Source organism: Aspergillus brunneoviolaceus (genome assembly GCF_003184695.1).
Source record: "Aspergillus brunneoviolaceus CBS 621.78 unplaced genomic scaffold BO95scaffold_18, whole genome shotgun sequence".
Classification (NCBI taxonomy): domain Eukaryota; kingdom Fungi; phylum Ascomycota; class Eurotiomycetes; order Eurotiales; family Aspergillaceae; genus Aspergillus; species Aspergillus brunneoviolaceus.
The window spans coordinates 382823-404863 of NW_020290748.1; the positions used below are offsets into that span (position 1 = coordinate 382823).

The window sequence follows — 22041 nt, forward strand, 5'->3', positions numbered from 1 at the left end:
ACTTTTGGACTGTTTCTTTATGGTTGTGGCAAGTTCTTTAAAGTCCATGTCTAAAAGTCCCTTATCCCACCAGGTGTTGAGTGTACTTCAAGGTGAAATTGCTCGCGGGTCAGCTTTTCCACGATACTAGATGCTGAACTTTGGGGGGAGAATGGCTGTCTGTTTACGTCATCCATAGAGCCTCAACAGAATGAAAGAACGCACCTTGAGATCCTCGCCTCCGGCTGTGGGAGGCGGAATATAAATTCAGAGGGGGGCTCACTTCCCCACATCTAATCGAAACCGGAGATAAGGATGTCTGGCTTACCGATGTCATTATTTCTCTACATAAAGAAGGGGTTACTTAATAATCTCTTTCGTTCTGGTACCCCCCAACCTTGCACTTTATCCTCAATGACCTTGCAATCTACATCGCAGGATCATCACCTCGACTTACCTCACCGGCCCGGAGTAGAGGTTAGTTGCTTTTCTTGCCTTGACTAGAATCTCTCGTCCTCGTCGTCCAAACTAACTCTGACGAGGGGTCCGGATCAAGTCAGACAGGCGATCACTTGGTCTTATCACGAGAACCAGTGCACACAGGATGGCACATGGGACCGAACTTCCAACCGCCTGCCCAACACGCCGCTGTGCTTACGCCTGTAGTGAGCGACAAGCTGAACCTGAACTATCAAGACATTCGAACACACCCACCCGCCAGCGGCGAAGTCGTCGTGAAGCTCTATGTGAGCGGTCTGTGTAGTAGCGTTTGTCATCTCCGATCCCAAATCATTACAGTACCATGCTAAGTATCCTCCAACCGCGGGACAAAAGGATATCATATTCTCTCTTGGACTGCGCAAGGGCTATCCTCAACACAATATGATCGGCGGCCATGAAGGCATTGGACGAATCGTGATGGCGCAGGACGAGTCGCTGCTCGGCAACCTGGTAGCGGCGCGATACCTGGCCCACCACTGCCGCCACTGCCATGCCTGCCTCCACGATCTCCCCGAGCGCTGTCCCTCCCAACGCGACTTCCCACGAGACCACCCCGGGACGTACCAGGAGTACATCAGGGCTCCGATCTCGTCCTTGATGCCCCTGCCCGCCTTCATTTTGGATAGCATCCACACCGGCGCCGGGCCGAGTTTGGGTGATTATGCGGCTGCCATATGCTCCGGCGCCGCTGCATCCAAGGCGCTAAGGAAGTTGAGCCCCAGCCCAGGAGATGTGGTGATGATCAGCGGTATTGCGGGCGCTATCGGCCATCTAGCCGGGCAGATTGCAAGAAAAGTGTACAAAGCCAAGGTCATTGGCGTCGACCTACCGGAGAAGCAGCCCGGGCTGGGCCCACGCAGCTCCGAGTGCTACGATGCGTTCGTCCCTGCGAATCGGGACTCGGAAGGGTCTGCCTCATTTCTCGAAGGCCTTTCACGCGCCAGTAGCGAGTTACGGGGACCCGATGTGCCACCTGCGATGGCCGACGGGGTCATTGTCACGGCGGGATCGACGGCAGCGTACACAAATCTAATCGAATATCTGTGTGAAGGTGGCGCTATCGTCTGCGTTGGGTGCGTCATTTCCCCCGCCGCGATTAAGTCTCGTTAAGGTTCTTATCCAGCTAATATGAACCAACCAGTGTCCCTAAGCACGGCGGGGAGGTATCCTTCCCCATTGCCGAGGTGGTCGAAAAAGGAATCCGGATTCAGGGCACGCTCATGGGCGGATGGGAGGAAAGCTATCGCGTCATGCAGTACATCAGGTCCGGCCTGCTCTCCCCCGTCGTGACGGAGATCGAGCTGCGGGATGTTCCCTCCTACATGCAGCGATTCGTGTCCTATGAAAATGCGGGCAAGATCGTGGTCAACATTGCCTCTCCCTAACCAGCAGCCTAGACCGCATATATTCTTCCTTGCCTTTGCATCAGGCTATTTGTCATCGTAAGGTAGAATTCCGGCTCGCGTATGAAATGTGCCTACTATTAGGGCCGTATGAGGAAGTGATATATGTAGTGTCAACTCACGTAAGCAGCTGAGGCTAGGCTCCTTTTGTAATCATGCTGATTCAACAGGGTTTCATGAGGAGAGTGACTCCGAGGTGATTGACGAGGACAAAAGAGTATGTCGACTTACCACTTCAAAAGCTGATCGAGTGCACGCTGATCGGCCACAATAACAATTCGCCAGTTCAATTGTCCAGCTTGCTCACGGTGCACTGCTCACCCCACACCGGGAAAAATATCACCTACCATGCCATTCATCCGTAGCAACCACCCGGTGTCAGCAGGGAGCGGTAGCAGCGACTTCGTAGAATGGATGAACTTTTCCCGTTGCTCACGCTCAGTGAATGGCTAGACTAGGGCCCGGGCGGACGATGAGCCCTACGTACTCACCACATCCTCCGGTCATACATGCTTGTTTGATCTAGTGTAAACTCTACAACCTAATCCCAAGATGAAGCCAAGCTCCAGATCTGTCATCAAGTACATTTTTATGAGAGAAGAAAATCGTTTTTATCGCTTAGAAAAACCACAGTGCCACCCGCACCCACTACAAATTCAACTGGAACCGCGGCGACGTGCGGATCCGGGCCCCATACCGGCTATAAAACACCGGGAACGAGCAAAAGACCAGGGCAATGAACGCCAGCAGAGAATTGCCCCACCCCAGCCCCAGGGCATCGTACATTGAAGGACCGGCTAGCGGGAGCAGCGCCCCGATCAGCGAGCGCAACACTGCGTTGGCGGCTGTCACCGAGGCAGCGTACAGGAGATACGAGTCGACGAGGTAGGTGTTGATGCACAGCTGCATCATCGGTTAGCATGCACCAGAATCACAGCAAGGTGTTAAAGGAAAGCACATACGAAAACACACATCAGCCCCGCCCCAAAGATCCCCGTCCCGATGATTGGCATGATCCAGTGCACCTGCTTGTCGGCGGACCAGCCATACCAGAACAGCCCGATAGGCAGGAGCCACGAGCCGTACAGGCACGGGATTAGCCGCGACTCGGGCACGAACCGGCCTTGGGCCGTGTGCGCCGCGGCGATGCGGTTGGCCACGTAGCCGGTGACCTGGACACCGAGGATGGCCCCGAGGCCAAAGCCCAGGTACGCCAGGCCGCAGATCTCCTGGCGCCAGCCGTAGACCTCCTCGAAGATGGCGGTGATGGTTGTGAACATGAGGTACAGGTAGCCGTAGGAGACGGCGCCGAACAGCGCCATCAGCAGCACGGTCGGTGACAGAAAGAGCAGCTTGACGGGCCGCACCGCCGCCAGCCGGAAGATCTCCTTGCGCGGCGTGCCGCGGTCGAATTTGGAGCGGTATTTCTCGTTGCCCGTTTCCTTGCGCAGGTGCGCGGCTTTGCGCTCGAGGAGGACCACGCTGTAGGTTTCGCGGTAGCAGAATAGGGTGGCGATAAGCATTACTCCGGTCTAGAATATGCGTCATTAGGAAGGGGATCTTTTCATTGTGGTTGTATGGGGGGACAAGCGTACCGCGATCGCGATGATCCAGAACACCCAGCGCCAGCCGATGTTCGCACAGACGAACGACCCGGCGATGGGTCCGATGACAGGGCCCAGAATGGGGCCCATAGCCCAGATGGCCATCACGCCCGCGCGTTTTTCCTTGGGGATGAGGTCCGCCACGGTGCCGGAACCCAGCGTCATCGGACAGCTACCGGCGACTCCGGCGAAGAAGCGAAACACAAACAGCTGCGGTAATGTTTGGGCGACTGCACATGCGATGGTGAAGATAAGGAAGAGGGTGTTGCAGATGTGGTAGAGTCGACAACGGCCGTACATCTCAGACAACGGCGCAATTACCAGGGGGCCGACCACGTAGCCCAGCAGGAAGATGGAGACAACGAAGGACCCTAGTGTGGAATTTGTTGTGTGGAATTCGGCCAGCACGTCCGCCTCGCCTGGGGTGAACATCGATGAGGATAGAGGTCTGGATCTTGCATGTTAGCTAGATGTTCCGGGACGATATCCTTCCACTCTCTGGGATACATTCTCACGTACGTGAGAAGACTGTTGACTCCCATTCCGGCCAGCTGCCGCACTTTCTTGCTCAAAGGCCAGGTCATGGGACACTGGGGGTCGTCGGGTCCCTCCCAATCCACGATGTATGGATCGACGACTTTCTCGTTCTGCGGCTGTCCAGCGGCTGCTTCGACATCTTTGATTCTTTGTGTGCTTTCCTCTTGCACCGCAGCCATTGTGCTTCGTTATGAGTGTTCTATTGTGAGTTCGTTGATGGATCGTTCCGTTGTAGATGAAGCCCTAACTAACGTAACCCCAAAGATATCCGTGGTCGGGGATCTGGAATCGACACCAAGCTCTTGGTCCACCACCTTGAAGCCATGTGGACCTCTAGCTTATATATGTCACCTGGCGCAACTTCCAGGGCAGCAAAAAAATAAAAATCAAAAGCTGGAGCTTGCCTGGTGGGCCCGGAGTGTGGAGATAGGAGTTACCGGCTAGACACATGGCGTCCCAGCGCATAGGCATAACTTGTCCGGTCCGCGGACCTGGGGAGCAACCCATCATCATATGCTCCGTTCACCACACGCTAACGTAGAAAAGTCCTCGATGGGACAGAAAGTATGTCTGGTGATGAATGATGCTGAATATCCGCTACCCAAATATGTGATTAACGCCGTGTTGACAAGCAGGATTGATCGAGAAACTCACAAATCCTCGAATTCATAAGCCGAAGGGAGAGCATAAGTGGGAAAATTAAGTCGGCGATCGGTTGTCGGAGTTCCGGTCCCGCTTTCTGCTATTCCGCTTCCTAGCCGTTTATAGTAAATCTAAACCGGACACGATCCCAATCTGGCACTTTTACACCGCCAACTCCGGGTTAATTGACTCATGACTGCATCGGAGTAAGACGGTGTCCCTGAGTCGTGCCGGACCTGACACTCTCCTGAGCCTTTAATGTTCTAGAGCCAGTGGGTCGTGTGTTGATCGTGAGAGAATGGATGCCCAAAGCATGTTAGCTCGTCGGGTTCAAGGGATGCTTCATCGAAATCTTGTACCTGGCCCTAGATTATGAAGCTCATTCTTACTCGATTGCTAATGAGATCTTGCTACTCTTGTTCCTCAGACCTTGTCGAAAACATCAAGCTTATGATTCACATTTCCCCAACACTTGGTACACTTATGACATTCTCCCCAGGCCTATCAATCATCAAGCTGGAACAACATAAATCAACACAAGTTCACCACGACATATTCTCTGACAACATTCAAGGTGGAATGTCACTAGCAGCCTGGTCCGGGAATTTCCTAAACAGGTCTCTGATATGATCGATGGGCGCAGCCAGTAATCCTGCCACCGTTTCGAAGGGCGGTTTGTCGGGCGCCGAGGGATGACTGCGAGTCGGGACGAACATCTTGGTGCGCTTGAACGAAGAGACCATGGCCTTAGAGACTTCATTATCCAGATTCGCTTCAAGCTTGACAAGATCCTGCTCCTCTTCCTCCTTGATGTGCTGCGAAAGAGAGCCCCACAGTCCTTGGAGGGTCGGAATGAACTCTGCATCGTCGGGCTTTAGGTTCTGGAACTTCTCCAGATGGTCTTTCACCTAGATTCACCTCTTAGTCTCCAGACGCGTCTCTGGCAGGAAGGGCAAAGTGCACTAAGCTTACCGTCCTGTGTTCCGCCCGGTCCTTGTCAGCCATCGCCTTCCCATCGGTGAGGTGCTCCTCCATCGCTGGGTATAGGACTAGTTCCTCGCCGATGGAGTGGCGAGCCAGCTCCCAGGTGAACTGGTTCTGCCACCGGCGCTTCTCGTCATCGCTTGCGGCGGTCAGGATGTTGTTGTAGGCCTCTTCGAGGTCGCGATGGTCACTTTTGACGGCGTCGCTGATTAAAATCATCGTGAATAGTGTTCGTTCAAGAGGTGGAGATGTATGGTCATGATCAGTGGCAAGTAAACCTCGACAGCACAGATGGCGACGATTAAAAACTATCCAACAACTGCCTGCCTGGAACCAAGCCTCAGGATCATTCGAATGTCACGTCATTCTTAGCGCTTGACTGCTCTACTATATCACACAACACCTGGAGTGTTGCAGATTGTGTCTACGGCTTGCTGGGATGATGGAAGAGTCATTGTCCTGTTCTTGGTTGAGAGCCCCGGAAGCATTATCCCGACCATTCAAGTCGACGATGCCCTAACCCCGCCGAATGAAAGAGTAAAGCGATCGACCTCAGCGGACCCACGAATCACAAGCAATGTATTTCAATTAAGGTGGCAAATAAGCAGTATTCACATTCAATCCCCGCAGATACAGAAATTTTGTGGGGTAACACGAAAGCTGGCTTCTGATCCTTGGCATCAACACGAGCTGGATTCATCCACGACCGCCACCACCACCCGCCATCGAAGGGAGCTACAATGAGCAACTAACTACATCAACGCAAGCCACTGTAACCATGCTCACTGGCCCCCGCTCAACTTACGTCTTTTGTTGGTGCGCTTAGGATGGAACTCCTGGGCATAGACCTTGAAGAAGTCCGGGGGTTCCTGGGGATGGCCCCCGGTGACGTCATGGAACGCGGTGGTGGAAATGTAGTTGGTCTTGCCCTCACGCACCAACGAGTAGTACTCCAGCAGATACTGCACCTCAGACTGGTCACTGTCCGATTGCGCTTGTAAGACTCTCTTCGCTTCGTTTCTGCAGGGATGCACTGTTTAGTCTCGGACACTATACCCCGTAGCTAGTGAAAGACAATACGGGAGGGACCCACTCAGAGATATCCTCGAACTTCAGCTCTTCTCCCAGGGCCTGGCTGGCTGCAGACGCCAGCTCTTCACCCGTGGCAAGCATCGGGCCTATGTCGTATTGAGCATTCATTTTGCGCATGCAAGTTCAGTGTGTGTCTTCGTACATACCCGTCAGCACCATCAATTGACCCCGGTGCTTGTCACTGAATCCATGCTTGCCCTTCCCACAGAGGACATGCGCTGCGACTTGGGCGACATCCTGGCAGCCGTCAGTCCACTATCCTAGTAACAACCCAAGAGGCGAGAGAAACATACCCCCAGCGCGATAGGCGCGAACTTGTGATCCTTGCCCATAGGCAGCGGCAAAAGCCCTTCCTCCTGCGCCTGACGGGAGTAGAGCAACAGGTTTTCCGCGTAGAAGCCCGGTCTACAGAGTATTCAAGTCAATCAAGATGCCCTCTTTCAAATTCGCCCGTTCCCTTCGCAAGCCCTACCGTATAACAACCGGCGAGTGACCGGTAGAAGTGGAGGGATCGCCCTTGCACGCGAGCAGCCGCACCTCCAAATCGATGAACTCCCGCAGCCGGGGCTGTCGGTCCCGCTCGGCGAGGTCACAGCCGGCGGAGCTGATCATGCACACATTCGCGACCCCGGCCTGCTTGGTCGCCTCGATCAGCTCGCTGGTGATGTCGAGCTTGTCCGGGTGCGCGGGCGGGATCAGGCACATCGCGTCCGCCCCGATCTCCTTGAGCGACTGAACCATCGCGCGGAGGCGGCCCGGCTTGTGGGGCACGATCTTCATCCCCAGTTTGCTCAGCTCCTTGCAGGCGCTGGCGTCCGGGTGCAGGGTCAGACCGACCACGGAGCCGATGGCTTTCTTGAAGTTGGGATCCGTCATGATCAGCTCGGCGATCAAGGACCCAGTGTGGCCGTCTACGGCGGTGATGCAGAGTTTGCGGGACATTATTGCTCTGCTAGTGACAGTTGAGGGTGATAGATTGTGGTTCTTGTATGTATACCGAAGGGTATAGGTACTAATGGAAAATGTCTCGAAGCGGAGGTCTTATATTATTGGTATAGGTATTCTGTCCCTCGCGTCATTCTGAAATCATGGCCTATTCAGGTCCAGGCTATGGGCACTCGTATTAAGATTGTGTCCGGGTCAGCCAATTGATTCATGCACAAGAGTTCGATTTGGAGATCCGTTTGGGTGTACCGCTGTAGAGTATGTAAAACGTTCTTGTGAGGTAGTTGCAGCGGGGATGGGGACTAGCCAGCTTGTTGCTTGTCAGTCAGACTGTAGTATCTTCTACATGTCCTTACAGTAGTATAGATCCCATAGCTCTACAACGCTACTACCGACCCATGGACCATCGCACCCCGACTTTCCCAATGGGTTATACCATGTCACGTGACTGTCTCGATCACGTGTATCTGTCCGTCTTTTCGTTCGGATGCCCAGCTTTTTTGGTGGCATCTGGCATCATCTCAGGGTTGTCCTTCTGTCCTGCCCATCCACCATCGTGGACCATCCACCCAGCCACACCACAGAGAATGGATCTATCCCACCAATCGTAGGCCCTTCGCATACATTGTTAGGTGTAGAATGCTTATTAACTTGCTGCAACTTGCACCAGCCCCAGGGACGTCACCCCCTTCTGCATAGGAATGACATTCGACACCATCTCTCAGGCCCGTCACACCCTCCTCCGCCATACAGCCGATCGCCATGAATCCTACCTCGTCGCCAAATCAGACCCCGCCCGCCACATCACCAAGTGCCGGGACCCGGTCTGTCAATATGAGGTGCGAATCGGGACCAAGAAAGGACAGCCCCGGGTGACGGTTTACAACCCCCATACATGTCCCCCCTCCACCCACGACAATTGGAAGCAATCCCGATCGTCCAAGTTGAAGCCGAACTATGTGGCGGCCGACGAGGGGAGTCGGAAGTACGGCTATGTATCACCTGAATCGTGGCACTGTGGCCGAATACTGACGTCGAGTAGGCATGGACGACGCAAGTCGCAGTCGTCGAGTGATGAGGCCGATGGCTTGGATCGGAAGCGTCAGCGATCGCGCCAGGCCTGTACGCAGTGTCGGTCGCGGAGAGTCAAATGCGATGGGAATGTTCCATGCAGGATGTGTGCGAGCTCCAGCGTCGAGTGTGAGTATGTTCCAAGCACTCAGCCAGCAGATGCGCGGCGTGTAGCATCGGATGATGGGCAGGTAGCTGCACAAGGAACGAGTGCGGTGCGCACCAGCAGCCCGTCAGCTCCTCACGGAATCTTGGAGCCCTGGAAGCAGCGGTTCGTGGGGCGGCAGTCCTCGGTCGCGTTTCCACTGTTTGTGGGGCTCGATGTGCAGGCTCCCAACCCCCCACGCTTGCATTCGTTCGCCTACAATCCGGGGGTCAGACGCGAGCCGGAAACCAGCGTCCGGTTTCAGGTTGCCGAGGTCATTAACTGGGTGGTGGCTAAGCGCCTGATCAATGTCTATGTGACCACCATTCACCCCTTATTCAACTTCCTGGACCACGAAAGGCTGCTTCAGCGGGCCGAGGAGCATTGGCACGGGAAGCCTCAGGGGTTGAGCTTCGAGGCAGTAGTCTGCGGGGTCGTGGCATTGGGGTCGTTGTTCACTGGCGTCGAAGGAGCATTGACTCCAGAAAAAGAGCTGTGGGCCGTGCAGCACGCGAAAAGCATCCTCGAGGACTACGTCGTCGGCCGGTTCCCGACCATCGAGCACGTGGCCGCATACTTCCTGCGCACGTTGTACATGCGCACCACGAGCCGACCACATCTGTCGTGGCTCTGCAGCTGCACGATGATGCATCTGGTCGAGGCCACGGGGCTGCAGCACGGGCCTGACGGCTTCATGTTGGCGCCCGGCAAGGCCCCGCCGGACACGCCATCAAGACAGCCGTACAACCCCAGACGCACTGCGCAGGTAGCCGAATGTCTGCAAACGCTGATCGCCTGGGACTATGGGCGGTCCGTGATGAATCCTACGCTGCACGCCCGGAAGGAGGACTTCTCCGCCACCTTCAAGACCGACCTTTGCTCCCAACTCTGTACCTTGGTTCAGGCCGTAGCGGTGAGCACCCCGGCCCGAGAAGTCGTCGCAGACGCGGAAGATCAGGTATTCGCGCTAAGGAAGGTCGTCCGTATCGAAGTCGATCATGACTTCCTGGTGCTGGTGAAAGCCGATCTCATTTTCTGCTTATACCGCCGACTACGCCTGATCAATTTCCAACTGCGCTCACGGCAGATTGAGGAGATCGTCAGCGCGGGCACGGCCGCGCTCGCTCCAGCACAAAGACTGGTCTTTCTGGACCAGCCCTGGTGGAATGTCCTGGGCACCGTGTTCCAGTTCGCCTGCGTGCTGCTGGCGCTGGACACGCCCGACAGTCTGGCTGTGATCCCGCAGGCGATGGAGACCCTGCAAAGCATTTCCGACCGACTCAACACGCATTTATCTACAGAGGCGCTAGCCACTGTCCGGCAGCTCGTGCGCGCGTCTGTGAACAAGAAGCGCAAGGGCATCGACCACCTCGAGCGTTCGCTGGGCGAGGGCAGCCACGGCTTGAGGGACGACACTACCATCCCCACTGCACCGGAGGATATTTCGTTCTATCCTTTTGCGCAATCAGGCGCGATCGACCTGGACTTCTTCCTGAATATGAGTTTCTAGCGGGATGCTTCGCGACTCAAGCGTAACTTGGCCCCATCATCGCTAGTGTAGACTTGTATCAAGCCGCTTAGGGTTTAGGTATTGTCCAAGCCCTGCCTCATCACAAAATTTTCTTCCTCTGTAGCGAGAATCTCACTGCACTCCCTGTGGGCTGGTAGGCAGCGGCAATGTGGTGCGACGCAATGATGTCATACATACAGAGAACACGCGCGTAGGTGCGTGCACATGCCGGGCGACAACCGGGTATCTCCTCCGAGCGGTCCGCTTTCCGGGCACGTGGACACCCGCTGACACCGAAGCGCTTACAGACAGCCGTCGTGTAACCATAGCGTTCGATCCGTCCACACCTCATGCTCAGGCTAGGTGTTTTGCGACAGCATCCAAGCACACGTGTGCTTAACGCGGACCCCGACACCCAGCCAATCGGAACCGGGCCTTCCGAGTCGCCCTCGGCCGTTATCAATCAATCAGATAGATAAAATCAGTCACCCACCAATCAATACCCTCGATGAAGGAGACTGACAACTCCGACCGAGACAACCCCCTAAACCCCGAGACGACTTATATCCGAGATTAAATAACCGCCGCGCGCCCGCCTCGGAGCTACGACGCAGTCTGACATGCTACGCGACTTCTCTTTTCCTCCCCTCCCTTACACCCGATTAACAGGAAATGCAATCCCACCCCTCATCTCGGATCTCCAAGTCCCCCCGGCAACCGAGCTCGGACAAGCCCAAACGCAGACGCAAGGCCCTCTCGTGCTACGCCTGCCGGCGCCGCAAACTCAAATGCGACCGCGGGGTCCCGGCCTGCGGGCGGTGTCGGAAAGGTGGCATCGCCGAGTCATGCTCCTACAATGAATTCCCCTTACTGCCGGACGAGGGACGGTCCGTCTTGTTGCACAATAGTGCGTACACGTTGCACAGTCCCCCGCCGGCGCGGGCGCCGGTGCCGCAGAGTCATTCTGTCCGAGGGCCGGGGCTGGAGCACCCGACGGTAGATCAGGCATCCCCCGAGACGAGGGTAATATCGCTAGCGGCGCCGCAGAACGCAGGGAGCTGGCAGTTACTCGGGGCGTCGTCGTCGGCGACGGGGATCAATGAGGAGCGCCCGTCGATCCGCAGTAACGTTGCCGATAACAACGATAGTCATGATGATGGGATCGGGCCCCCGGGGTCTGGCGGGGACCGGTTGCGGGTGCAGACGACGATTCTGCGGGGCGAGAACTTCAAGACGCATTACTACGGGAGCACGAATCCGATTAGTTTGATTTCTCATGTGAGTATTCCTCTTTTACTCGTCACTGTGCAAGAAAGCTTGCTGATTCATGCTGGGGATAGTTCCCCGAGCTGCGATCGTTCATGAAGGAGACGATCATGCAGCGCACCTCCCTGCCCAGCCTGCAGCGGGAGTTGAAGGCGCTGCAGGTGAAATGGAAGGGCATGCGGACGGACCTGCTGCCGCAGCATGAATGGGAGCTCGTCGGGCTACTCCCGGACCCGGAGACCATGGACGCCCATGTGCACCTCTACTTCGACACCTTCGAGACCATCTACCGCATCCTGCACTACCCCAGCTTCATGCGGGAGTACGAGACGTTCCGCGAAGACAGCCGCGCCGCGCGGCCGGCGTTCGTCGTGACGCTGATGCTGGTGCTCGCGTGCGTGGGCTGTCTTGCGGCGCCGCCGGCCCAGCAGCAGCAACAGCCCAAATACATCGGCGACAGCGCCATGGCGCGCGAGCGCGCGACGCTGTGGATCGAGGCGGCGGAGGCGTGGCTGCCCCGCCAGAGCCAGAAGCACATCTACCTGGCGATCTGGCAGATCCGGTGCCTGCTGCTGGTGGCGAAGATGGTGAACGTGGTGAAGAAAAAGCGCACGTGGACGGCGGCGGGCACGCTGGTGCGCGAGGCCATGTCGGCCGGCTTCCACCGCGACCCGACCATCCTGGGTGACCGCGTGTCGGTCTTCGACCTGGAGATGCGGCGGCGACTGTGGGCGACGATCCTGGAGCTGGAGCTGCAGATCTCGACGGACCGCGGCATGCCGTCCGCGGGCGCGGCGCTGACCTCGGACACCGCGCCGCCGCTGAACATCGATGACGAGGCGCTGGCGGTTGACGCGGCGGCGCTCCCGCCCTCCCAGCCGGCCGAGGTATACACGGCGTGCTCGTTCCTGCGGGTTGCAGCGTCTAGTTTCCCGCTCCGCACCGCCCTGAACTCCCTCGTCAACGACACTCACGCCCAGTCCGTGTACGAGGAGGTGCTCCGCAGCGAGGAGCGGATCACAGCCGCGCTGCACCGACTGCCCCCGTGGCCCGACGACAACGACACCCGCACCCCGGGGGCGTCAGGGCGAGGGCGTAACCCAGCCCTGCCCCGCGCGCTGCTTGACATCCAGCTCCGACACTTCCTCATCCTGCTCCATGCGCCCTTCGCACGCCAGGCGGACACCAACCCGCGCTACTCGCTCTCGCGGATGGTGTGCTTCAACGCCGCGTTCCGGCTCATCGACCAGCACCGCCAGCTCACCGAGGCGGGGAACCACCTCCTGCTGCTCCTACGCCACGACTACTTCAAGAGCGCGCTGGTGATCTGCCATAACATGTACATCGCTGCCAGCGTGCACGGTACGTCAGCCCCATCTTTCATCTGAAACGTCGAGGAGCAAACAGACTGATAAGGCAGGGAAGATAACATCCTCCTCCAATCCAACAGCACCACGCTGATCCACTACATCGAGGCGGTCCTGCATCTCCTTGAGGAGAAGACCACCCGCTTGGGCACCGGGTACACGCACTACTGGTACATCGCGGCGGCGGCGGCGTTTCTGCGGTCGCGGATCCCCGACCCGGCGCACCCGGCGGTGCAGAAGGAGGAGGCGATCTACGAGGTGGTGCGGCAGTATCATCGGGTGCTGGCGCATCAGGAGGATCTGCGCAAGGCCAAGGAGCTTCTGTTCCCGATGCGGCTGGTTACGGTGAGTGGTCGCCTTCCCTTTCATTCTCCCAGAATAAGTGGAAGATGAAGGTTGTGTTGGCGAGTGCCCTAACGGTCGCATAGATGAACCCGCCCGACACCACCGCCCAGCTCCATCTGCCCCCGGACTTAACCGGAGCGTCTCTCCTCGACCCGGACTTATCCCGAGTGAGTTCGCACCTTTCCCCAACCCCTTTTTCGAAGAAAACATCAGAACATCCCAACTAATCAACACACAACAGCCAACCTTCAGCCAAGAAGACCTCTCCCTCGACGAATTCTTCTTCGGCAATCCCGCCGCATGGACATTCGACAACCTCTGGGCGATGGAATAATCGATCCATCCCTTCCAAAGGCTAGCTTTATTGTATACTGATAAGACTCCGCCAACGACTTTTCCTTTTCGTTGGATTTTTTTTTGGTTTTGTGCCGGTGACAGATAGTAACACCAACCACAATCCCAATCCATGGGCGCCGGCTGATCTCCGAGATCCGGGATCTCCGGTTCGGGTCTAGTGGCCGTGGCTTATCGCCAACAATCCGAATCAGAAACCAGCCAGCCAAGCCGGCAGGCGAAAAAAAAAAAAAGGCGAAAAAGCAAACCCTGGAGTTCGGGATTCTTGCCTTGTCAGGCGCAGCGAATTAAGAGATCTCCGGCTTTTTGCTTTGTTCTTCGGTGGGATTGGGTAAATGTTTCGAAGAGGGGCAGGCAGGCAGGCAGGCAGGCAGATGGGGGTATATATGCATGCAGGAATGCGATCAATTTGGCTGAGAGTCATGTGAACAGATTCACGGATGAAGGGTGGAGGGGGAAGGGGAGGGAGGGGAGGGGAGGGGAGGGGCAATTCGATTGCATAATGCCAAACACGCGGAGCTATCGACTCTGTGAACTAGGTACGTAGTCCAGAGTTGTAGACTAGGCATAACCTAACCCTCAGGGTCCATCCACCTTCTAGAGCATCCAGTACCCGACGGGTGAACTCCACTCCACATTCTAGACAAGAATCAAGAAATTGAACACCCAAGCCCGGGTTTGGCACTGCTGCGCGGTCAGATAGGGAGGAAAAGGGCCAGAGGCCAGGAATCCCGACCGTTGATCCATGATACTCCCGACCCTCCCGCTGCAATCGCAATTTAGGCGACGCCATCCGCGTGGGCATCGCAATCTCGGTGATTGGGCACGCAGGAGTCAAAGGGAGCATGGAAAGGGGGATGGGGAGGGTAGGGGTAGGAGAAGGGGGGGATTAAGCTCAGACCTCCGGTGCGTCTTTGCGCAGCAGTCAGACTACGTAGTAGACCTTAAGTTACGGTGTGAAGATTGAAGAACTAGCACGACACCGCACAGCACTAGCCGCCGTCGCATTGCGCACAACCAGAAACCACAGCAATGCAGGAAAAATAGACTCGTTCTAGATCGCCATCGACTCACACGAGCTTACTAGCTAGGTTTTGACGGAACCAGAGAAAACGTCCGTATGTGGCGTGCCGACTGTCGATAGTGTCTCTACGGAGGACGGAGTATAACTTAAAGGCTTGCTTGTTCCCCGCTGATAGAGTTTCGCAGGCCACAAGAGAAGAAAAAAAAAATCACGCATCCAAGCAATAGAAGCGATGCATTGACCACCGGGGAGGAAGGGAGGAGGGGCAATGGCAAGCCACCTGCCCACTCGAGTCATCACTTTCCTCCACTGCTTTTGCCCAAAGGAGCAGGTTGTGTCGCCGTCAGTCAAGTTGAAGCGATGCGAAGGATGGATGATGGCAAGTTAACCAGCGTTGTGCGCGTGGCTTACATAACCCGTTGGTGCCACGCCGACGGTAAGCGGGAGGAAATGTGGCTTTTTTATTTTTATTTTTTCTTTGGCTTTTGCGACCGGAGTTGGCGGCGGAATATGGGAATTATGAATAAAATGTAATCGAAGGGTGGTTCATGCAGACAAACAGATAATACAGATCACAAAATATAGAAGAAGGGGAGGTGCACCGAATTATAAGCCACCAGCGGAGGGCTGCAGGCTGCGGGCTGCAGATTGCAGAAACCAAATCATCTCAAGCAGGGAAGTACGGTTGAGCGAGTGTCGATCTGCTGATCGGAAACTCTCCTGCTGCAGGTAGCTTGCGAGCTGCACCAGACACGCTAAACCGGTTTCTTATCGGGGGGCCGATTCCGTTGGCCGGTCCGAGGATTGATTGACACCTCTCCCATCCCGAAGTTGATAATGCATCACCCTCACAGATCACACACACTATTGATTGAGAATGGTGGGATGGATTCTGCTTTCTGACGCCATCACTCAATCTAAGACTCTCATGGAATCGTCCTTGGTCCAGGCACAGGACGCAATTAGAAGAAATTACGCACCAGGATCGCGTCAATTGACCCAGTCGGTGGTGAATGGCGGTGACTCAGTGAGTCAGTGTCAATCTGGCCGCTGAAAATTGCCACTCTGATGACACCATCTAATAGAGGGGGAGGAAGAGAGGGAGGGAGGGGGGAAGGAGGGGCACCAGCAAAGGGAACGTCAGCGCTACTGTGGTGGAGTCGTTGACTCGGGGCCAAAGACTCGTACACCTGGTGAGTTGTGAAGGTGATCGAGCTGTCGCGTCGATGCTCGAGACTTCCAGGTTTCAAAGCCACACACAGAGAGTGCTCCACCCGGCCCCAAAAATAAAAAAAAAATGAACACCGAATGCATTATGAATCGCTTATCTGACCCACGTGCCCGTGCACGGACATCTTTCCCTCTTCGAGTGTAAGGAACCTTATTCACTGGCTGGTGAGGTCTTTGCTATCAGTCTATCACACCCGGTGCCTGCCTGTGCCTGTGTGCCTGTATCGCATGGGCGTGAAACCACTCGCTGATTGGCAGTGGCCCTGGCCGTGCATTATCATATCATTAACGTTTCATGATCCATTGTCACCGAGTGGTTCCTGAGCAATTTTGTCAGTTGGGCAGTGGCGGTCGAGGGGTTTGTCGGCCTGATGGCAGGGCTGGAACAGTCGGCCACTGATGGGCGGATCCACTTACTGATCCACCGGGGGAAGTTCTAGAGCCCTGGCAAGCAGACTTTTGCTCACCCCATGACCTACTCGCGCTTTTCTTATCGCAAGCTGGCTTTGCTTCCCCTGGCACCCTATATAGACTCTGAAGGTCCGGCAATCATGGAAAGGAAAAAAAAAGTGTCAACCAAGCAAGCAGCTCTACGTTTCCTTCCCCCTTTAGACCAACACCAATTCACCTTGACTCTCCCCGCCCTTTGGGTGACGGAGTAGTGCCTGCGTACATACACACCACCACTATCGAGTCTCTCGCCCACCACCAACCCACCCAATCCCAACCTACAATGTCCTACACCTCTTCCTTCCTCTTCACCAAACCGACCCCTCCTCCCCCTGTGCGCCCTCAGCGTCGCTCCCCCTTCGCGACCAAATCCTCGCTCCATCTCCACCTCTGCCTCGTTTCCGGCGAGAAGTATGAACACGAAAGCAGCGCCAAGCAGCCCGATCTGCGCCGGTGCCTCGGCCACGCCCGCGTCCATGAGAAGTCCATGGAGCTCGTCAAGCGGGACATCCAAGTTCACATCCGCTCCATGGGTAGCGACAGCGACGATGACCTCGACAACGACCTGCCCGTCCCGCCCCGGCGCTCCCGCCGCGGCTCCAAGCCCTCGTCCGCGGCTCCTGCCCCGATGAAGTCGGCCGCTGTCAAGTCGACCGCCGTGAAGACCCCGTCTATCAAATGGGCCCCGGAGCCCACTGAGAAGAAGAGCCTCCTCGACAAGGGCCGCCGGTGCATGGAGAAGATCTTCTCCCGCCGGAGTGGCAGTGTGCACTGGTCTCAATCTGGAGTGCCTGTTGTCGCCTGTTGAACTCAACCTACCTGATCTTCACTCGTTCTCGACCCCGTCTCATCGCCTTTGATCAACTCAATCAATCCCCAACCACCCATTACCGGTCTTCACCAGACCCAGGGAACCACGCCGTATCCGGTGTCTCTCCACCTCCGACTCCATCGGCAATCCGTCTGCTCCAATCCAGACCGACTCCTCCATAGGATCACTCATATGTCCCGTCCGTACAACAGCTACTGACGCGCTTTCATCCGATCGAAAGCTTTGAGCATCCTCATGGTCTCGGACAGACCACCTTCACCTCATCTATCTATCCTCTCGCTCGCTCACCTTTCCTCTCTCCTCGTCATCCCTCTCCTCCTCCATAATGAAGCAGAGCTTCAAGATCACGGCCCAAAAGACTCTCCTCCTCCTTTTGTATCCTGTCTCCTTTGTTCCACTATCTCGGCGTCATCCATCCTGTTTAGCGTTCACTCCTGTTCTTAGAATATACCACCTAGAGCGTCCACGTCCTATAGATCATAGATCAGACCTTCCCCCTTGCCGTGCAAGGGACGAACCAATAATGAAGAATATACTTTCAAATACCACATTATTTCTCCTGCTGGTCATCAAAAACCCCAATCCCAAGCTCAATCATCGATCGCACCTAGATCCCCACTAAGCAGACCTCCTATGCAAATTTACGAATACGAAGCCACAACGATTCTAGACCTTCTATAACATGAGACTCAGTAAATCAATCATCACCCGAAATAGCCTTCCCGAAGCCACACATCCCACAAAAGGGGAAAGGGGAGAAGGGGGGGAGGCTGGAACCCGCAACCGGGTCGATCGATCGGTCGGCCACGGGGCGGAGTCCATCCAGCCCCAGCAAACTGGCGAGGCCGGATCGCCGCGGGTAAATCCCACTTGCCAATCGGAGTCTCGTTCTTCCGGGATTCTGGCCGCACGAGTGGGGCCACGGGGCAGGATTGCCCCTCGCTTGTGGTTGGTTATTCCGGCGGGCTTGGATTACTGAGTCATTGTGGTTAGTTAACTAGTTGTCTGCAAAAAAGAGTATCCCTACTCCATACTATGCAGGTGCTATTCTTGGTTCTTTGGTTTATGACTTCGAGACTACCGGTGAAGTCACGGATAGGCGCTGGAGCTATTGAGGATGGGCCCGGTCCTGGGGTGCTCATGTGATAGTGCTGGAGAAGGTATACCTACTGAGGATTGAAATGATCGACTACGGTTACGTAGTCCGCACCCCTGCTCGGATCCATGATCAACGGACATGATGTGTACTGTGCCTGGGGCTGTGGATGAATGTGTGTGGGGTAAACGCTGCTGATCAATCATCAATGGTGTCATCCCAGCTGAAACAGATTGCCGGATCTGCAGGGTCGGATCTTTGACGATCCGGTGGGGGGAAGGGGGTGCCGTTGGTTCGTGGTGGCTGTGATGGGATTTTTATAGAACACGGTTACCTTAACGTTCGGCAAGGGGATAGCTGACGTGCTGGGGTTGCCACTGTGGGACGGTGGTTCTACTCAGCACTCACAGGGCAATGTTGTTGACGAAGTCCGCGTGACGTGAGATATATATGGTATGCGAGGGAATGTGGGGTAATGTCTAAAAGAGTCTGGGTGCAAGTAGAGTCACGTTACTTGGGCTCAGATGGTGATATCGACGGGGCATAACCACCGATCCACTGAGCTATAGTGACACAATGGCCACTCGAGTACAAGAATAAACGTTTTGGTCGGATCAACTTGACTAATTGTGTGTAACGTTATGTGATTACGAAGCCCTGTGAAAGCATGTGGGCTAAAAATAGATCCTGTATGCATAATTTATCCGCCCCGAGCGGAAGGCAGAGGCAGAAAACGGCCGGCCGCCGGCTAGAACTTTTCTCCAGCACCCGGGCGCTTTCGCTTCCGGCTCTTCGCAGTCCTGCTCCGGATTTCTTTTCCTACGTATTTTGTTGTCTTGTGAAACCATAGGACTCTGTCTTTGACCGGTAGAAGGCCAAAAAATGAGTCGGTCTGCCAGGAGATTGTCCTGGGGATAGAGAACCATGGCCTTGGACCAAACCTTCCTCGTCAACAATATATCGCCCAGTGTAGACATCACGCGCCGCGTTGCCGCGGACTGATAGGTTATGATATAGTCTAGGGTGTCAAATGTGTCGTTCATTATCCATGCATTCAAGACCCTGTTTGTGGTGGAGTGCGACGGCAATCCAGGCGAATGATAACCGGCCGCTTGGGTGACAAGATCGACCTCTCCGATGCTGCATAACGTGTTTCGCATGTAGATCCGAACCGTGCCGGAATCGCGTGCAGACTAACAGACTGCGCCCACTAGCATTGGCCTCGGCCTGACCGTCTACTCATTTCCCCCTCAACTGCAGCTCACCCATTCCAGCAAGGACACCTCAGGCCTGTCGCTCTTTTTCGTCGTCCTCAACACCATCTGCGCCACGGAACAGCTCCTCGTCGGTCTGATCTACATCAGCCTTCCCCATGGCGCAGACTTCTTCATCGAAAACCCCAAGTCCTGGGGCGAACTTTTGCCAACTCGCCACTGTCTGGGTGCTTTTCGTTCTCCAGTAAGCAGTGCGACTGGTTGAATTTTCTCTAAGGCTTAATAGCCACTCCAGACTTTGACACACCAGAACTGACCCCCAAGATTTGGCATGTGTCTCTGGTACCCATCCCCGGGTTTATCCCGCAGACGAAAGATCTACGCGGCAACTCTCTACGGCATCTTCCTCGCCATCTCCCTCGCACCAGGGGCGTTGCTCATCGTGTTGCTCTACCAAGACCCGGACGCCGATCTCACGCACGCGATCTTCAGCGGCTGCCATCTTCTGTACGTCAACCCGGCGGTGCCGTGGCTAGGTCTGGGGGCGTTTCTGTGTCAGGTGGTTACCTTGATTCGCTCAGGGCCCCAGCACCCAAGTGGCATCAGTGTGCGGGGGCTGGGTGCTCAGGCGGCTGTGTTTCTGCTGCTCGCGGGGACCTGGCCATTTCGGGTCACCTGTCCACCTTTCCCAGAAGACTATCCGCTGTCTTGGCCGTTGGTCTATGCCTGGTTCCTGTGGGTGGGGTGGCCGGCGGTGGACAGTCTAATTTTCGCGGTCGGACAGGGGCTCTTGTTCTTGCTGGCGGCGCGGAGACGTGCTGTGGTCGGCACTTTGGAGGCGATCGCAGGGGAAACTGAGCCTTTGTTGGCGAGCAGGTAGTGAGGAAGTCTTTTTGTGTCGAGGAAAGTACGATATGCAGGCCACCAGGCTAAGAAGGGTTCCACCAGATTTGCACCGGGTACCGCAATCTTGGGTCGGTTGTTCTTGGGCAAATCCACCCCTTCCCTGGCTGAATTAAGACAAACCTTGGATGCCAATAGGGTGAAGGAGACTTCGAGTTGAAGTTGCTCTTCGATTGTAGAATCCTTGATTGAGATCCGTCTAGCTGTTTTCTTACCACTCCATCCCTCCGCCCCCTACAATCCTCACCCTCGTTTTGGTCAAAAATACCGTATCCTTGCACGGCCACAGAAAAAGCCCCAGTCATTTCTGCCACCCATACACAGCGATCACATGCCACCAAATCTATACGGTGTCTTTGCTTTCCATTGCAGATACAAAACAATCAACTTTACACACATGTACTGCTCGGATAACACTCCGTGTCCCGGAGAATTCCTTACCTGCGCAGCCCTTCATAGGTCAGGAGCAAGGGATCGGCAACCCCGATCGGAATGCTACATACCATAATCAACCACGGAAAGTCGGCTTGGTAGGGCGGGGAGTTTGTTTCCGCACAGTTCCTTGATCTCCCTAGAGCCATGTGCGGCCCAAAAGTCCCCCTTGGTTTTGGTCTATGTGACACAAAGTATGAAGACCAAATTGCGATTTGCATACTTCCATTTGCGGTCGACAAAACACAAACAGACCGCGAGGCTTCGCGACGAGACCACTCCTAGTCTGATTGCTATAAATCCGCGCCGATTGCATGTGGTAGATTGAAGATCATCAATCGCATCGACGTCGACAACCGCCACCACCACCACCGCCAACACCGCCAAGATGAAGTTCGCCCTCTTCCTGTCCAGTTCCTTGGTTGCCATTGTTCCCGCTTTGGCTTACTCCTCGACCCAGGTTAGTGGACCTCCACCGGAAAATTGTTGCGACGAGGCTAACATCCATGCAGGCTGGACTCTTCGCCCAGGACCACTTCCTCGGACCTTACGTCCACAGCAATGGGGATGGATCTTGTATTACGACGTAGGAGCAGTCCTCTTCAACAGTTGTGGAGGTGGTGCTAACGTCAATGTGTATAGACCCGCAGGTGTTATCAATTCTGTTGAGCTGATTCCTGGCATGACATGCCAACTGTATCGGTACGGGTTTAACTGACGTCCAGGTTGGGCGATTCTCTTTGCTTTGACTTGATACTGACGCCTCGAATTCTACTACAGCGAGCCGAGCTGTGCTCAGGAGGCGATCCCGCTCAAGCGCGACAGCGCCTCGCTCAGATACGACATCGGGGCCCCGGCGCGGAGCGCCCGGTGCCTGAAATAGATCCTGGTCCAGGCACCACACTGGATTTTTCGAGATCGAAAAAGTTCTCTGTACCGATAGCTTTCTGTTCTTGTAATGATTAAAATCCCTCCTTTGTCCGAATCTCTTTACAGGCTGTCTTCACTTAAGGCGTGACAGACCTATATGACAATACAAGCGGATCCCTTGGGCTTTGTTCCTTGTTGAATATCTCCAAAGAGTGGAATTCCGAGTCCTTCGACGTCATTGCGGC

At 55.5% G+C, this 22041-nt stretch overlaps 9 protein-coding genes across 9 annotated transcripts; 6 read left to right on the plus strand and 3 right to left on the minus strand.

Moving 5' to 3' along the window:
- Nucleotides 1–393: 393 nt before the first annotated feature.
- BO95DRAFT_429975 (GroES-like protein) lies at nucleotides 394–1865 on the plus strand (the record flags this gene model as incomplete). Its single annotated transcript, XM_025584921.1, has 4 exons — nucleotides 394–456; nucleotides 522–725; nucleotides 778–1553; nucleotides 1622–1865. The coding sequence occupies 4 exons, from the start codon at nucleotides 394–396 to the stop codon at nucleotides 1863–1865; spliced, it is 1287 nt and encodes a 428-aa protein (XP_025444458.1).
- Nucleotides 1866–2531: 666 nt separating this feature from the next.
- BO95DRAFT_491672 (MFS transporter) lies at nucleotides 2532–4203 on the minus strand (the record flags this gene model as incomplete). The annotated part of the gene is made up of 4 exons (XM_025590655.1): nucleotides 2532–2786; nucleotides 2846–3415; nucleotides 3479–3935; nucleotides 4007–4203. The coding sequence occupies 4 exons, from the start codon at nucleotides 4201–4203 to the stop codon at nucleotides 2532–2534; spliced, it is 1479 nt and encodes a 492-aa protein (XP_025444459.1).
- Nucleotides 4204–5151: 948 nt separating this feature from the next.
- On the minus strand, nucleotides 5152–5872 carry BO95DRAFT_491673 (HHE domain protein; the record flags this gene model as incomplete). Its single annotated transcript, XM_025590656.1, has 2 exons — nucleotides 5152–5574; nucleotides 5639–5872. The coding sequence occupies 2 exons, from the start codon at nucleotides 5867–5869 to the stop codon at nucleotides 5236–5238; spliced, it is 570 nt and encodes a 189-aa protein (XP_025444460.1). The 3' UTR covers nucleotides 5152–5235.
- Nucleotides 5873–6432: 560 nt separating this feature from the next.
- Nucleotides 6433–7684, minus strand: BO95DRAFT_491679 (NAD(P)-binding protein; the record flags this gene model as incomplete). Its single annotated transcript, XM_025590657.1, has 5 exons — nucleotides 6433–6670; nucleotides 6744–6828; nucleotides 6889–6979; nucleotides 7036–7147; nucleotides 7215–7684. The coding sequence occupies 5 exons, from the start codon at nucleotides 7682–7684 to the stop codon at nucleotides 6433–6435; spliced, it is 996 nt and encodes a 331-aa protein (XP_025444461.1).
- Nucleotides 7685–8274: 590 nt separating this feature from the next.
- On the plus strand, nucleotides 8275–10479 carry BO95DRAFT_512826 (putative C6 transcription factor; the record flags this gene model as incomplete). Its single annotated transcript, XM_025591549.1, has 3 exons — nucleotides 8275–8294; nucleotides 8358–8672; nucleotides 8730–10479. 3 exons carry the CDS (start codon nucleotides 8275–8277, stop codon nucleotides 10411–10413), a joined length of 2019 nt encoding a protein of 672 aa, XP_025444462.1. The 3' UTR covers nucleotides 10414–10479.
- Nucleotides 10480–11085: 606 nt separating this feature from the next.
- On the plus strand, nucleotides 11086–13962 carry BO95DRAFT_472146 (uncharacterized protein; the record flags this gene model as incomplete). The annotated part of the gene is made up of 7 exons (XM_025589633.1): nucleotides 11086–11300; nucleotides 11322–11691; nucleotides 11754–12527; nucleotides 12558–13041; nucleotides 13105–13391; nucleotides 13475–13558; nucleotides 13633–13962. The coding sequence occupies 7 exons, from the start codon at nucleotides 11086–11088 to the stop codon at nucleotides 13723–13725; spliced, it is 2307 nt and encodes a 768-aa protein (XP_025444463.1). The 3' UTR covers nucleotides 13726–13962.
- Nucleotides 13963–16407: 2445 nt separating this feature from the next.
- BO95DRAFT_72638 (uncharacterized protein) lies at nucleotides 16408–17431 on the plus strand. The gene has a single exon (XM_025592177.1). It carries the CDS (start codon nucleotides 16733–16735, stop codon nucleotides 17255–17257), a length of 525 nt encoding a protein of 174 aa, XP_025444464.1. The 5' UTR covers nucleotides 16408–16732; the 3' UTR covers nucleotides 17258–17431.
- A 2083-nt stretch (nucleotides 17432–19514) lies between these two features.
- BO95DRAFT_461691 (PQ-loop repeat-containing protein) lies at nucleotides 19515–20471 on the plus strand (the record flags this gene model as incomplete). The annotated part of the gene is made up of 3 exons (XM_025588840.1): nucleotides 19515–19537; nucleotides 19592–19835; nucleotides 19968–20471. The coding sequence occupies 3 exons, from the start codon at nucleotides 19515–19517 to the stop codon at nucleotides 20469–20471; spliced, it is 771 nt and encodes a 256-aa protein (XP_025444465.1).
- Nucleotides 20472–21294: 823 nt separating this feature from the next.
- On the plus strand, nucleotides 21295–21809 carry BO95DRAFT_512830 (uncharacterized protein; the record flags this gene model as incomplete). The annotated part of the gene is made up of 4 exons (XM_025591550.1): nucleotides 21295–21386; nucleotides 21439–21512; nucleotides 21569–21628; nucleotides 21707–21809. The coding sequence occupies exons 1-4, from the start codon at nucleotides 21315–21317 to the stop codon at nucleotides 21807–21809; spliced, it is 309 nt and encodes a 102-aa protein (XP_025444466.1). The 5' UTR covers nucleotides 21295–21314.
- Between the last annotated feature and the right edge of the window lie 232 nt (nucleotides 21810–22041).